The sequence below is a fragment of the Sus scrofa genome, chromosome 1, assembly GCF_054392235.1.
Source record: "Sus scrofa isolate SSC_HxYL_T2T_F1_AM1 chromosome 1, Sscrofa_HxYL_maternal_Yorkshire_Landrace_v2.0, whole genome shotgun sequence".
NCBI lineage: Eukaryota > Metazoa > Chordata > Mammalia > Artiodactyla > Suidae > Sus > Sus scrofa.
In genome coordinates, this window is record NC_139383.1 from 240772923 (window position 1) to 240790000 (window position 17078).

The window sequence follows — 17078 nt, forward strand, 5'->3', positions numbered from 1 at the left end:
GCTGAGCTCTAGAACAGGCCTGTGCCGAAGATGGCGAATCACAGAGGCTGGTTCAAGGTGCTGACAAAGTTCTTTCATTTCTGTTGACTCCTGCTCCCTCTGCTGGCTCCACAGCTCAGTGACCATACCCCAGACGAGTGTGTCAGTCCCATAGTGGGTGTAGGAGACTAGTGTAGCAAAGGCTAGTACAAATGGAGAAAGCCAGCCCTATAGAACTTGCTCAGATTTCAAATGAGTGATAGGGTGAGTGACAGGGCTATCATTATGGCCACGATCTCACCGCTTCCCCACACAGCCCCCACAATTACAAAATACTCGTTAACTACTCAAATAGGTCAGCATTTAGCAGTATTCTCAACCTAGGAGTTGGTCTATGTTAAAAAAATAAATAAAAACATGTTTCAAAGTATACATAATATTGATTTATCACGTGTGTATAAGGATCATTTTGACAGAATGAAACACTTTTTTTAAAAAAGGTTCTGCTACTGATACTAGTGTTATATATAACAAAAATGATGACTCTCAAATGAGAATTGAGCAAAACAAGCCAGACATCATTTATTCATAAGATTCATTTGCAGGATAGTTCCAGAAAAGACACATCTATGATGATAGAAATCAGGAGTTCCCATAGTGGCTCAGCAGAAACGAATCTGACTAGTATCCCTGAGAATCCAGGTTCAATCCCTGGCCTTGTTCAGTGGGTTAAGGATCCAGCATTTCCGGCTCAGATCTGGCATTGCTGTGACTGTGGCATAGGCCAGCAACAGCAGCTATGATTTGACTCCCTAGCCTGGGAAACTTCATATGCCGCAAGTGCAGCCCTAAAAGAACAAAAAAAAAAAGAAGAAGAAGAAATCAAATCAGTAGTTACCTGGAGCAAGAGAAAGTTCAAATGGGCACAAGCAAACCTTTTGGGGTGATAGAAATGTTCTGTATGTCAACCATGGTACTAGCTACACCGGCACACAAACATGTCAAAACTTAGTCAACTATGCATTTAAAATTTGTGCATTTTTTAATGTCAGCGTACCTCAGTGAAGTTGATGTTGAAAGAAAAAAATCTGTACTAGTCAAATCTTAAACTTTAATCTGTTCTTTCAATTTTTCAATTAGACCCATTCTGTTCACGTAAATTTTTTTTATTGAGGAGAAGCTGATTAGCAATATTACATTAGTTTCAGGTGTACAACTTAGTGATGCAAATTTTTACAGCTTCTACTCCATTTATAGTTATTATAAAATATTGGGTATATTCCCTATGCTGTACAATATCCAATGTATTTATTTTATACATTGTATTCTGTACCTCTTAATCCTCCATCTTTTCTCTCCCCCTTTCACTCTCCCTACTGGTAATGACTAGTTTGTCCTCTGTATCTGTTATATTTCCTAGTTTGTTTTTTTAGATTCCATATATAAGAAATAATATACAATATTTATCTTTATCTGATTTAAATTACTAAGCATAATACACTCCTGTTCCATCCATGTTCTTGCAAATGGTAAAATTTTCATTTCTTTTTATGGCTAAGTGGTATTCCTCTGTGTGTGTGTGTATGCGTGTGTGTGTGTGTGTGTGTGTGTGTGTGTGTGTGTGTACCACATCTTCTTGATCCATTCCTCTGTTATTGGACACTTATAATGCTTCCATATCTTGGCAACTGAAATAATGCTGTTATGAACACTGGAGTGCACGTATCTTTTCAAACTAGTGTTTTCATTGTCTTTGTATTATACTTAGGAGTAGAATTGATGGATAATATAGTAGTTCTATTTTTAGTTTGTTTTTTTTTTTTTTTAGGAAACCCCACACTGTTTTCTACAGTGGCCACACCAATTTACATTCCCAGCAACCACATACAAGGGTTCCCTTTTCTCCACATCATCACCAGTATTTGCTAGCTGCAGTTTTGTTGAGAACAGCCATTTTGACAGATGTGAGTTAATATCTCATTGTGGTTTTGAGTTTCATTTCTCTGATGATTAACAATGTTAAGTGTATTTTCATGTACATGTTGCCCATCTGTTTTAACTTCTTCAGAAAAATATCTAACAGGTCTTCTGCTTTTTTTTTTTTGAGCAAGTTGTTTGCTTAATACTGAGTTGTATGAGATATTTGTATATTTTTGGATATTAACTCCAAAATTAACTTTTTGGATATTAACTCCTTACCAGTCATATCATTTGCAAATATTTTCTCCCATTCAATAGGTTATCTTTTCATTTTGTCAAAGGTTTGTACAAAAGTTTTTAAGTAAAATTAGGCTCCATTTGTTAATTTTTGCTTTTATTTCTTTTGTCTTAGGAGACAGATCCCAGAAAAATATTATTACAATTTATGTCAAAGAGTGTTCTACCTAGATTTTTTCCTAGGAATTCTATAGTTTCCAGTCTTGCATTTAGGTCTTTTCTCTGTTTTGAGTTTATTTTTGTATATAGTGTGAGGAAATGTTCTAATCTCATTTTTTTTCCATGTAGCTATCCAGTTTTCCCAGCACCACTTACTGAAGAGACTATCTTTTCTCGATTCTTCTTGCCTCCTTTGTCATAGATTGACCGTAAATGGGTGGGTTTATTCATTTTTAGGTTGTTTTTGTTTTTTTTTTTTTTTTTTTTGTCTTTTTAGGGCCACACCCATGGCATATAGAGGTTCCCAGGCTAGGGATCGAATCAGAGCTATAGCCACTGGCCTACGCCACAGCCACAGCAACACCAGATCTGAGCTGCATCTGCAACCTACATATACCACAGCTCATGGCAACACTGAATCCATAACCCACTGGGATTGAACCTGCGACCTCATGGATGCTAGTCAGATTTGTTTCTGCTGCGCCACAATGGAAACTCCTAGGCTCTCTATTCTGTTCCACTGATCAGAGTGTTTTTCTGTCAGTTACATACCGTTTTGATGACTGTAGCATTGCATATTGAGAAATTGGGGAGCATATCTCCAGCTTTGTTCTTTTTTCTCAAGATTGCTTGGGCAACTCAGTCTTTTGAAGTTCCATACAAATTTTAGGATTATTTGTTCCAGTTCTGTGGAAAAAAAATGTCATGGGTATTTTAACAGGGATCACATTAAATATGCAGATTTGAGTAGTATGGACATTTTAACAATATTAAGAGCATGCGATATCTTTCCATTTCTTTACATCATTTTCAGATTCATTCATCAATGTTTTCTAGTTTTCAGAGTATAGGTCTTTCAGTTAAGTTTATTCCTAAATATTTTATTCTTTTTTGATGTGTGACTGTGATTGCTTCCTTAATTGTTCTTTCTGATAGTTCACTGTTAATATGCAGAACTGCAACAGATTTCTGTGTATTATTTTGCATCCTGCAACTTTACCAAATTCACTGATAAACCTTAGTAGTTTCTTAGTGGCTTATTTAGGACTGTCTGTGTATCATATCATGTCATTTGCAAACTGACAGTTTTACTTCTTCCTTTCCAATGCGGATTTCTTTTATTTCTTCTTCTTCCCTAATTGCTATGGTTAGGACTTCCAATACTATATTAAATAAAAGTGGTAAGAGTGGGCATTCTTGTGTCATTCCTGATCTTCAAGGAAATGCTTTCAGTTTTTACTGTTGACAGTATGTTAGCTGTGGCTTTGTCATATACAGCTTTTATTATGTTGAGGTAGGTTCCTTCTATATTCATTTTGTTGAGAATTTTTATCATAAATGGATGTTGAATTTGTCAAAAGTTTTTTAGCATCTGTTGAGATGATCATATGGGTTTTTTTTATCATTTATTTATACATATATTTTTTCTACTGTACAGCATTGGTGACCCAGTTACACTTATATGTATAAATTCTTTTTTCTCACATTACATGTTCCATCATAAGTGACTAGACAGAGTTCCCAGTGCTAAACAGCAGGATCTCATTGCTAATCCATTCTGAAGACAACATTCTGCATCTATTTACCCCAAGCTCCCAGTCACTCTCATCCCCTCTTCCCCCTTGGCAACATATGGTTTTTATTCTTCAATTTGTTAATATGATGTATCATATCAATTGATTTGCAGGTATTGAACTATACTTCCATTCCCGGGATAAATCTCATTTGATCATGGTATATGATCTATTTAATGTATTATTGGAATTGATTTGCTATTTCGTAGAGGATTGTTGCATATATGTTCATCAGTGATATGGGTCTATAATTTTCTTTTTTGTGATATCTTTGTTGGTTTTGGTATCAGGGTGATGGTGGCCTCACAGAATGAGTTCAAAAGCATTCTTTTCTTTGCAAGTTTTGGAATAGTTTGAAAAGGACATATGCTAACTCCTCCCTAATATTTTGTAAAATTCACTCATGAAGCCATCTGCTTCTTGACCTTGTTGTGTGTGTGTGTGTGTTTACTGATTCAATTTCTTTACTGGTAATTTGTCTGTTCATATTTTCTATTTCTTCCTGGTTCAATCTTGGGCAATCATACATTTCTAAGAATTTGTCCATTTTCTTCTAGGTTGTTCATTTTATTCGCATATAATTGTTCGAAGTAATTGCTTATGACCTTTATATTTCTGCAGTGGTGTTTGCTTCTTTTTTATTTCTGATTTTATTGATTAGGTCTTCTTTTTTTCTTCATAAGTATGGCTAAAGATTTATCAAAATTGATTATCTTTTCAAAGAACTAGCTCTTAAGTTCATTGATCTTTTCTATTTTTTTACTCTCATTTGTTTCTGCTCTGATCTTTACAATTCTTTTCCTTCTACTAGCTTTGAGTTTTGTTCGCTCCTCTTTTTCCAGTCTCTCTAGGTATAAGATTAGGTTTTTTGAGATTTTTCTTATTTCCTGAGGTAAGCATATATCACTATAAACTTTCCTCTTAGAACTGCTTTTGCTACATCCTATAGTTTTTGGATCATTGTGTTTTTGTTTTCACTCATCTCTTGTTTATTTTTGCTTTTATTTCTTTTGCCTTAGGAGACAGATCCAAAAAATATTTTGGTTCTCTCTTTTATTTCTTCACTGATCCACTGGTTGTTTAGGACCAAATTGTTTAGACTCCATGTGTTTGTGGGTTTTGCAAATATTTTCTTAAAGATGGTTTCTACTTTCATAGCATTTAGATCAGAAAAGATGCTTGATATGATCTCAATTTTCTTAAATTTACCAGGGCTTGTTTTGTAGCCTAGCATGTGATCTGCCCTGAAGAATGTTTCATGTGCACCTGAAAAGAATGTTCCATTTGCTGCTTTTGGATGGAATATTTTTTATATATCTATTAATTTGGTCTAATTTGTCATTTAAGGCCAATGTTTCCTTATTGATTTTCTGTCTAGATGATATGTCCATTAATTTAAATGGAGTGTTAAAATCCCCTACTATTATTACATTACTGTAAATTTCTCCCTTTATGTCTGTTAATATATGCTTTACATATTTAAGTGGTTTTATGTTGGGTGCGTATATATTTATAATTGTTATATCGTATTATTCTTAGATTGATCTCTTGATCATTACATAGTATCCTTCTTTGTCTCTTGTAACAGTCTTTATATTAAAGTCTATTTTGTCTGATATAAGTATTGCTACTCTGGTTTTCTTTTTCTATCTTCTCATTTTCAGTTTCTATGTGCCTTTAAATCTGAAGTGAGTCTCTTGTAGCAGCATATATATAGGTTTTATTTTGGTATCCATTCAGTCACTCTATGTCTTTTGATTGGAGTATTTTGTCAATTCACATTTAAAGGATGTATGTACTTAAAGTTATTTTGTTAATTGTTTGGGGCTATTTTGAAGTTCCTTTTTGCTCCTTTCTTGTTCTTTTGTTCTCTTCCCTTATGATCCAATGACTATCTTTAGTGTTATGTTTGGAGTCCAATTTCCTTTTTATGTGTCTACCTATTTACAGATTTTTGGTCTGTGGTTACTATGAGGTATATATATATATATATATATATATATATATATATATATATATATACACACACACACACACATATATACATACACACACACACACACACACACACATTTTAAATTGCTAATCTCTTCAATTTCAAATGCATTTTTTAAAACGTTGCATTTGTACTCTCCTCCCCTCACAATTACTGTTTCTGAAACCATATTTTACATTTATCTGTATGGTGTATCCCTTAACTGCCTTCTTGATATACATGATTTTACTACTTCCATCTTTTTATCTTGCTACTGGCATTGTATATGGTTCATTTACTACCTTTATTGTATATTTTCCTTTCTTGATAATCTTTTTCCTTTCATAATTTTCAAGCGTCTAGTTGAGGTATTTTCTTTCTTGTTTAGGTAAGTCCCTTTAACATTTCTTGTAAAGTTGGTTTGGTGGTACTCAACTCTTTTACTTTTGCCTGTCTGTAAAAGTGTTTTTATCTCTCCATCAAATCTGAATGAGAGCTTTTCTAGGTACAATATTCTTTGTTGTAGGTTTTTCTCTTTCATCACTTTAAATATATTTTGTCATTCCTTTCTGGCCTTCAGAGTTGGTGCTGAAAAGTCAGCTGATAGCCTTATGGGAGTTCTTGTGTATGTAACTGCTGCTATTGTGTTCCCCTTTCTGCTTTTAATATTCTTTACTTATCTTTAGTTTTTGCTATTTTAATTACACTGTGTCTTGGTGTGATCTTCTTTGGGTTTAATTATTTTGGGGACTCTCTGTGCTTTCTGGACTTGGATGTCTGTTTCCTGTCTCAGGTTAGGGACATTTTCAGCTATTATGTTTTTAAATATGTTCTCTGCCCCATTCTCTCTCTTTTCTCCTTCTAGAAACCCCATAATGTGAATGTTAGTATGCTTGGAATTGTCCTAGAAGTCTCTTAAATTATCCTCATTTATTTTTTATTCTTTTTTGTTGTTGTTGTTCAGCCTTAGTAATTTCCACTACTCTATCTTTCAGATCACTGATCCATTGTATCATTTAGTCTGGTCTTGATTCCTTCCAGTATTTTTCATTTTAGCTATTGTATTCCTTGTGTTTGGTTGTTTTTGATATACATTTTCTAACTTTTTATTAAAACCTTCTAACTTCTTTCTCTGTTCATCCATTCTTCTCCCAAGTTCTCTGATCATCTTTATAAGCATTACCTTGAACTTTTTTCCCAAGCAGATTGCCTATCTCCACTTCACTTAGCTCTTCTGGGGTTTATCTTTTTCCTTTTTTTCTTTTTTTTAAATTTTAAATTTATTGCCTTTGAGTGGGTAATCAAAACCATAAACATGTCTTTTCACTTTGTAAAAAAGAAAAGATGCTTGTTAGGTATTGTGAATTTTTTTTTTTTTTGCTTTTTTTTTCTTTTAAAAAAAATTTTTTTTTTTTTTACTGTAAACCAGCTACAATGGGAAAAAAATACTTTTTTGAAATATGTTCCTCTGTCACCTTATTTTGCCTAATATGCTGTTTTTATTTCTATGTATCTGGTGAGTTGGTTATACTTCCTGATCTTGGAGCAGTGGTCTTTGCATCCCAGGAGTGCACTCCTTATAATCACCAGACCTATATGCTCTTGGAGTTCTCCCTATGTGGCTGGGATGGGTCATTCTGTGTCACAGGATGACTACTGTAGGCAGTCTGGTAGGTGCAGCTGGCCCTCAGTTTAGCTGGTTGCTGGTCCCTGCCTTGCGTGGAGGCTACTGGCCTCTGCTTGCCAGGGCCAGGTCAAAAGGCAGCTAACCATGGAAACCCAGGGAATCCCAAGGCTAGTGCTGCCCCACAGGCAGGCAGAGCCATGTCCTGAGGTCTAGCTGCAGGACCCAGAGATCCTAGAGCTGGTGTTGGACTGCTGGTGGGTGGGGCTGGTTCCTGAGATAGCTGGCTATAGGGTCTGGGATGTCCCAAAGCTTGTGCTGGCCTGCTGGTGGATGAGGCTAGGGTTTTGCCAGTTCCAGGGCTGGTGCTGGCCTGCTGCAGGACTGTGGTTATTCTGGAGCTAGTATCCACCCACTGGGTGAGGCTGCTCCTGAAGCTAAAGCAGGCTCTCTGGTGGGAGGAGCTGGCCTACAGCCATACCACCCTGAACGTGCCCGATCTCATCTGGTGGGAGTAGCTGGGGTCCAGAGGATTCTGGGGCTGGTACCTGCCCACAGATGAATAGAGCTGGTTTTGGGGCCTCTGGCTGCAGGAACCTAGGGGTCCCAGGTCTTTTGCCTACACAACTAGGGTGTAGAGCCAGTTCCAAGGCCTTCTGGTAGGCAGTGCCATGGATGGGGTGGCTATGGGCTCAAAGGAGTTTAAGGAAGATGGTTTTCTGGTGGGTGGGGCTATGTCCCCACCTAGTTAGTTGCTTGTCCTGAGGCATTCCAGTACCCGTGCTTACAGCCTGGTGGGCAGAAACAGGACTAGGTCTGAGGTTAATAAGCTGGAGAGAGGATTCCAAAATGGCACTTGCCAGCACCAGTGTCCACGTGGTAAAACGAGTTCCCCAAAACAGCTGCTGCCTGTGTCAATGTTCCTAAGGGTGAGCTCCAATTTCTTCTTGCCTCTCCCAGAGACTCACCAAAATCAGGTGTGGGGTACGCTTCAGGATTCTTTCAAATTGCTGTTCTGCCTTATGTTCTGGAGCATGTGAAATTTTGTGTGTGCCCATTAAGAGGGCAGTCTCTATTTCCCACAGCCCTTTGGGTTCCAAAAGTAAGCCCTGCTAGAATTCCTGTCATGGCTCAGTGGTTAACAAATCTGACTAGGAACCATGAGGTTGCAGGTTTGACCCCTGGCCTTGCTCAGTGGGTTAAGGATCTGGTGTTGCCATGAGCTGTGGTGTAGATCACAGTTGCGGCTCAGATCCTGCATTGCTGTGGCTATGGCGCAGGCTGGCAGCTACAGCTCCAATTAGACCCCTAACCTGGGAACCTCCATATGCCACAGGAGTGGCCCTAGAAAAGGCAAAAAGACAAAAAAAAAAAAAAAAAAAAAAAAAGAAAAGAAAAGAAAAGAAAAAGAAAACAAAAAAACAAAAGTAAGCCCTGCTGGCCTTCATAGCCAAACATCCTGAGGTCTCATCTTCCTGGCACAGGACTACAGGCTAGGTGAGCCCAATGTGGGGACTCAGAGTCTTCACTCCCTGGAGAGAACCTCTATAATTGTAATTATTCTGTTTGTGGGTCTTGACTATACCATGACTCTGCCCCTCCTACCCAATTCATCATGGTTCCTTCTCTATAGTTTTAGTTGTAGATGATCTTTTCTGGTTGTTTCCAGTCTTCTTCAACAGTTGCTCTGTAAATAGTTGTAATTTTGGTGTGCTATGGGAGGAGATGAGCTCGGGGTCTTTCTAATCCACTCTCTTGGGAAATCCCTTGAACTCATTTTTAAAAAACACAAAAATATATATGAATAAACAGATATCTTCTTGCTTCATTATTTAGAAACAGCTTTGATTTACTTAAAAGGATTTACCTAGGAAAAGGAATCATTGTTTCCACATGTTCTCTCAGAAGACAATTAGGTGCTAAAGAAAATTCGCTGACAGGAGAAATAACATTATGGCATGAGTGTAATGTAATGCTGGATGACAAAATCTTTCTCATCCCAATCTCGCATGTGTAGGCAGTGCTTATTCATGTGTGAGCTGAGGACCTGACTGCATATGGCAGAGGCAAAGTCAGGAGTAAGCAGATGCACTCATTAGTGCCCAGTCCCTCATGGAGGCAAGTGCTCCAGGGTAGGTACTCAGCTGGTGGACAGTACTCATGCAAAGTTTTTTCTTTACCCCAGATGACCTGCATGAGCCACTTGCTCTGGAGCAATACACTGCAGAATTACCCTAATTTTGTCTGTCACTCTTCATAAGCATTCCACCATGGTTATTACTTTATGGTACTATGCCTTATGTGTGTGAATTAGGAGTTAGATGGAAAAAACACTTCTGCAGTCTGTACAAAATTAGTTTGCTAAAAAGTGGACCAAACAAGTGTATTCTGTTACACTATCTCCCCAAGAGAGGGATATTTTATGTTTCACAAATTTATTTAACCCCTATATCATTAGTGCTCAGAAGAAGCCAACTGGGAGATATTACTTTGGACATGAGGCAATCCAGAGAATATTAGGTCATATGAGACAGAGCTAAGAATGTGGCAGTAGCAACGGAGAGTGTACTTTCAAACTGACAAATAAACTTAGAATAAGATTGTGCTCTCCCTATTATAAATTCTATCACATTTAATCCTCATATCAACCTTATTATAGATTTACTATTATTTCCTCCACTTCAGATATGAAGAAACTGAGGCAGAGAAAAATTCAGCGGCTTGACCAATATTATAGAATTAGTAAGGGTCAAAGCCAGAAAGCAAACACAGACTGTCTGGAAGCCACAGGTCATGCTTTATAAACCATGTTTCAGTGCCTCTCAGCACTATAAAAGAAAGGGGGAGACACTTCAGACCCAGGCTTCTCAAAGTGTGATCCATGAATCCGCAGCATCAGCATCAACCAGGAGCCTATTTGGGATGTAGAGGCTCAGGCCCCATCCCAGACCTACTAGATTAGAATCAGCACTTTGACAAGATCTTCAAGTGATTTATTAAAATTTAATAAGTATTGCTCTAAATAAGAAAGCCTTAAGTTTTCCTTATTTTGCTTTTGTTCTAATCCCAGACTTCTTTAAGAATCTGATGAAAGTCATGGACCTTGAGCATAAAAATGTACATAGGATTTCAAAGAATTTGTGAACTCATGTTTGCAAAACCCTACTGTAGAAGATGTGAAGGTGGTGGGAACCTGTCCTTTATACCTTCCATGCATTATTGCATTTAATCCTTATAAATTCACTATTGATAAAATGGAAACTTGAAGTTAAATAACTTGCCTTAGTCAAAGGTAATAATGACATCAGGATCAAATCTGGACATTTTGCTTCCAGAGTCTAGATATCAAACCAACTCCCTAGGCATGACTCAGCCACAGTAATTCTGAGGCACATACCAATAAAATTTATCTCTCTCTGACAATATCATATTCTCCATCTAAAGCACATTTCTGGATGAAGCACTGATGGGATGAAGAGGAAGAGAGAGAAGGTGGTCAGATGGATCCTAGTAATCCATGTCATGGTCCACCATGTGCCAACCAGATCCCCCTCACATATCTTCCTGACACACTTTAAACTGCACAGCCTCAAGTGGTATGCCAATCCATGACTTTCACTCACCAGGCTCTCCTACTCTAAACCATGATTGACAAACAGATTTCATTTCATGGGCCAGCTGATTGGTTGGTAGTAGCCATCTTAGAAATGGATCATCCGCTCCAAGTTGGGCAGATGCACTGTCCCCATGCAGCCCTGCCCAATTTGCAGAACTGTAGACTAAAGAAATCATTGTTATAATTTTAAGCCACCAAACTTGGGGATGCATTGTTTTACAGCAAAAAACTGAAATCTACTTTTCCAAAACCTTCATGCCTAAAAACAATACCAAAAAGAAATTCAGTGGCATACAGCAAACTGGTTATGCACTATGAGTATGTTCATGTTTTTTTCCTTTAGATACTCTATTTCATATAAGAAAAAAAACAAATGAAAAGCATATCCTCTGATTTACAGAAGCAAAAGAAAAAAGGCAATTAGACAAATTGTTTTAAAATGCCTTCAACCCTAAATAATAAAAATCTTCTTATAAACATGTTAGTATTTGCTTCAAAACTCTGTGGAAAGAATTAGGCCCTCAAGCTTATACAGTTCCATGAAGACCTTCTAAATATAGGAAAATAAAACTGAAATTTATGTCAGTTTATTAATGGCAGCACTTAAAACTATAACAGTTAATTAACTAATTAACAACTTAATTAACTCAGCACTTAATTTACTTACTTGAGTTCACTTAAATTCCCTAGATATAAGTTAATGAACTTTCAGTGTAATTCCTGACTAACCATGGAAATTGTGTTATGTATGTCTTCAATTTAAAAGGTATTTCTTGAAATGAAATGATTTAAGGCATAACACTAGGCCTGGAAATGACTTTTAATTTTTTCTTCAAGGAGGAATAGCTCTGAACTTCTGGCATATAGGACTTTTCCCACTCCACCTTTTTTATTTCAAAAATAAATTCTTTTTTTTTTTTTTTTTAGGGGCACCACCCATGGCACATGGAGGTCCCCAGGCTAGGGATCGAATTGGAGCTACAGCTGCTAGCCTATACCATAGCCACAGCAACACGGGATCCAAGCTGCATCTACAATCTACACCACAACTCACAACACTACCGGATCCCCATCCCACTGAGCAAGGCCAGAGATCAAAACCACATCCTCATGAATACTAGTCAGATTGATTTCTGCTACACCACAACGGGAACTACTCAAAAATAAATTCTTATTTGGGTTTGTTTGTTTAAATGTTTCAATATTACATTCAGAAATCATCAAATCAATGTGGGCAAACTTCATCATAGTTTATTAATAATTATCCTATATTCTTAAAGAATGGACCTGAGACAAAAAAAAATGGAAAATCATAGGAGAAAAGTTCTAATAAAATATTCTCTGTTCCATGGATTTACTTATTTAATGGGCATGTTTACAGAGCAAATCTGTAGAGTCATGCTTCTTCTTTTTTTTTTTTTTTTTTTGTCTTTTTGCCATTTCTTGGGCCGCTCCCGCGGCATATGGAGGTTCCCAGGCTAGGGGTCCAATCGGAGCTGTAGCCACCGGCCTACGCCACAGCCACGGCAATGCAGGATCTGAGCCGCATCTGCGACCTACACCACAGCTCACGGCAACGCCGGATCGTTAACCCACTGAGCAAGGCCAGGGACCGAACCCGCAACCTCATGGTTCCTAGTCGGATCCGTTAACCACTGAGCCACGACGGGAACTCCTAGAGTCATGCTTCTTAATGTGTGGCCTGTGGGCTTGTGCCAGTTTGAGTTGGGAAAACTCAGTTTTTCTCCTGTGTTTTTCCTTTACTCTCATGTCTACCACACTCACACCAGATGTATGGAGGTTGTCCCACCCATCAACTCTCTGGACAACATCTGGTGTCCTACGATTTAACTCAATTCTGACACTGTCTACATGGACACAACATCAGCTCCCACAGACCAAGGGCTCAGTCCCACAAGACTGCCACCCACTTCAGATACCAATAACAAGGCCAGGTTATCACCTGTGCTTCTGACCACTAGCTAAAGGTTCTTATGACCCTCCTCGTTTGATAATTTGCTAGGGCAGCTCAAAGAGCTCAGGGAAACACTTACATTTACCAGTTTATTAAAATATATGATAAAGGATACCAGTGAACAGCCAAATGAAGAAATACATAGGATGAGGCCTGGGAGTTCTGGAGCACAGGAGCTTTTGTCCTGGCTGAGTTGGGGTGTGTCACTCTCTAAGTATGGGAATGTGTTCAGCAACCTGGAAGCTCCCCAGTCCCATACTTTTGGGGGTTTATGGAGGCTTCATTTCCAGCCCCTCTTTCCTCTCTAGAGAACTGGGGGAGGAGGGAGTAGGAGCTGAAATCTCCAAGCTGCCAATCAAGGCTTGGTCTTTCCAGTGATCAGCCTCCATCCAGGAACCACTCAGAACTCTCCCCAGAGTCACTTCATCAGAACAAAAGACACTCCTGTCACCCAGGAAATTATACCGGTTTTAAGAACCCTGTATCAGGAACCAGGGTCAAAGACTAAATATTGGAATAAAAACTGCTCCCAGTTCTAAGCACTTAGGTAACTAAAGGGTTTTAGGAGTTCTGTGCCAGGAACTGGGAGAAGAAACTGATAAACATTTTTTTTTCCAATGATCTCACATAGTCCATGAGTTCTTACAACTAGGCATTGAGAAAAGTAGAGAAAATGAGTGTTTAGATACATCTATAGCACTTTGAGAGATAATTTTGAGTATTGACTATAATAATGATGTATCTGGCTCATCTTCTATAAGTTTATTTCACTTCTCTAATAATTCTCTCATTTTTAATGTATCTTACAAACAGTTTGCAACAGATTACATTTTTTTTTTGGTCTTTTTAGGGCCACACCCACAGCATATGGACATTCCCAGACTAGGGGTCATATCGGAGCTGTAAGTGCCAGCCTACACCCCAGCCACAGCAACACCAGATCTGAGCCACAGCTGTGACCTACACTGCAGCTCATGGACGGATGCTTAACCCACTGAGCGAGCCAGGGATCAAAACTGTGTCCTCATGGATACTAGTCAGGTACTGCAGTGCCACAAAAGGAACTCCAGATCACAAATTTTTTAGATCTTTTTCATAGCTATTTTGAGATGCATTGATTTGATTAGGCTAAGTACTGTGGCAAATAAAAATATGGGTTAAAAAATAATAATGGGTAACAAATGATCCCCACTTTCATAAAGCTTGCCATCTTAGTAAGAAAGGTAGATTGTGACTGTTGCATAATTGAAACATAAACATCAGGTTCTAGATATTTAAAGGAGCAAGATGATTCCAAGCAGGAAACAAGAAAGACAAGGCTTTGTGGAGGCAATAATTGTTGAATGAGGGTTTCCTTGAAAGGTAGACTTCAGGGAGGTGGAAGTTGAGGGTGGGGTACATTTCAGACAGAGTGAACCATGTGAATAAAGTGAGGGGTAGGGAAGCTGCTCTGTATTAGGAAAAGCATGCGACTGCCCTTGTTTGGTGAGAGCAGAGGGAACGTGAAAAATCTGAAAGGATAAATCCAGGGCCCAACTGGGAAGGGAACCTGAAAAATCTAAAAGGGTAAATCCAGGGCCCTTTGCATTCAAATCCAGCTTTGAATGCAAAGCTGAGGAGTTTGCACTTGATTGAGATCAGCTCCAAACTGCCACTGAAAATTTCTGATCAGAGCAGTAGTCTTCTCAAAATTATGCTCTGGAAAATGAATTTTAAGAGAGAGAGACTGGGTATTCAAACTGAGAAGAACACCCTAAACTCTTCAGGTATGACATAGTAGAGCTGAGTCATATTAAGAGCATGCAGATTGAGATTTTAATAAGTGCACTTTAACCTTTCCAGAATAGTGTTCAATAAGTCAAAATATAACAGCAATCTACCCCATAAAACACCTGAATGAGTGATAGGTGGCTAACATTTATTAAGCATTCATTGTACAAACTTTAGGGTCAGTATCTCATGTAACCTTCAAAACGGCTCTACATATTAGGATCTATTATTATACCCACATTACCTATAAGAAATTTGAGGTTATAAAGGTTAAATACCATGCCCAAGGTCACCAACGAAACAACAAGAGCTCAAAACTGAATCATTAATGTGATTCCAAAGTCCATTTCAGCATGATTGAACTCAAGAAGTAAACGTTCAGTCATACTTTCCCTGCCTGGACGAGGAGGATTAGTTGGGAGACAGTTAAAATTCATACCAGCTCTGCACCTGAATATTATGAAGCCCAGTCTTTAGAGAGGTTTGAGATTTTATGTTTTTTTTAATCTGAAAGATGAAGTTAATATAAACTAAGAGGAAAATGATTTTTTCTTTAGTAAAGGGCTGAGGCTATTTTTATGTCCATGAACTGTTTTTTGTTTGTTTGTTTGTTTGTTTTTGCTTTTTAGGGCCATGCCCTCAGCATATGGAGATTCCCAGGCTAGGGGTCAAATCCAAGCTGTAGCTACCAACCACAACCACAGCCACGGCAACTCAGGATCCAAGTCGTGTCTGCAACCTACACCGTAGCTCACAGCAATGCCAGATCCTTAACCCACTGAGCGAGGCCAGGGATCAAACCTGCATCCTCCTGGATGCTAATCAGATTCGTTAACCACTGAGCCATGATGGGAACACCAATGTCCATGAGCTCTTGACTTTGCAAAAGAACTAGCACAGGTTATTGAAACAAACAAGTTCTTGACAATACAATAAAGCCAATAAATAACTGCTCATCCAGAGGGTGAGAATGAATTATAATGACAAATCTATATTTGAAGATCTGGGAATGAAAGGTGGAAAACAAACGCTGTGAAGTTACTTGTTTACCTATTGGAAAGGAGAAAATAATGGAACAGACTCAAACTACAACACTGACTGTCGGCACCATTATTCTCAGAAATGTGAGCAATTTTGAGGGCACTATTCTTATCTTAGAAACGATTCTAATCTAATTGTCCTCCTCCCAAGAAAATACAACCAAATGGCTACTGTTCATGAAACAAAAGAAAACAAAAACAGAAACCAACTAGGTTTAATCAAAACAGATCACAGGATTAAGACAGAAATTCTAATAGAGGCCCTCCTTCTTTTTGAACACCCAATTTAGGAACTTCCCAATGCAGAAATATCCTCCAGTGCCAGCCCCTGTCCACCCCCAAGAAGTTAAGGAAGAGCAGTATCCATCCCCTCATATTTGTTTCCTGAAATAGAAATGTCTAATTACACAATCATATGTCACACAACTTTCCTTGCTGATCACTGAGGAACATCATCCCAGCATCTGTGTCCTGACTAGTGGTCAGGTTCCCAGGCTAGGTCACAACAGCCTTATTCACTCAAGATGTAGCAGAAAAAAACAATATAGGAAAGATATGGAGGCTAGACAACGTCTGTTCTGGTTATCTATGTGTAACAATCCATCTAAAAGTGTAAAGCCTTAAAAACAACAGATCGTTATCACTCGTGTTTCTGTGGGTTCTGTGCTTAGCTGGGAGGTTCTTGGTTAGGAATCTCTAGAGCAGCTGCAGTCAGATGGGGCTGGCAGAGTTACCTAAAAGCTTAACAGACTGGGCATAAAGGATGATTTCTTCACTCACCATGTCTGAGTGGCTGGTATGGTTGGAAGAGCTATGGGCTGACCACGCATCTGTCTCCACGTGGCTCTTCACATGGTTGACTTAGGTTTGCTCACAATGCCTCACAGTCTTGGGATACTCGGCATACTTCTTACAGGTCAGCTGGTATCCCCCAAGAGTGAAGACTTTAAGGAGGCAAGCAAAAAGCTTCAAAGCCTCCTGCTATCTAGCTTAAAAGTCACACAGCACCACATCTGCCACATGCCACGAGTTTCTACAGGTCCAGCCCACATTCAACAAGGGAGGAGACTACACGGGGACTGGAATACAGAAGGCATGGACCAGTATGGAGGGGAGAGAGGGAGCATCTTTGGAAAAGAGCGAAAAAAA

At 38.5% G+C, this 17078-nt stretch overlaps 1 protein-coding gene across 7 annotated transcripts in view; it reads right to left on the minus strand.

The window, feature by feature from the left end:
* Positions 1-17078, minus strand: part of PRUNE2 (prune homolog 2 with BCH domain) — a 372059-nt gene that overhangs the window by 346993 nt on the left and 7988 nt on the right. For all 7 annotated transcript variants that reach the window (XM_084988095.1, XM_084988073.1, XM_084988063.1 and 4 more), the window contains exon 3: positions 2908-3042. In XM_084988095.1, coding sequence (XP_084844221.1) covers positions 2908-2952 — 45 coding nt within the window. In that variant the 5' untranslated portion in view covers positions 2953-3042. The remainder of the gene's footprint in view (positions 1-2907; positions 3043-17078) is intronic.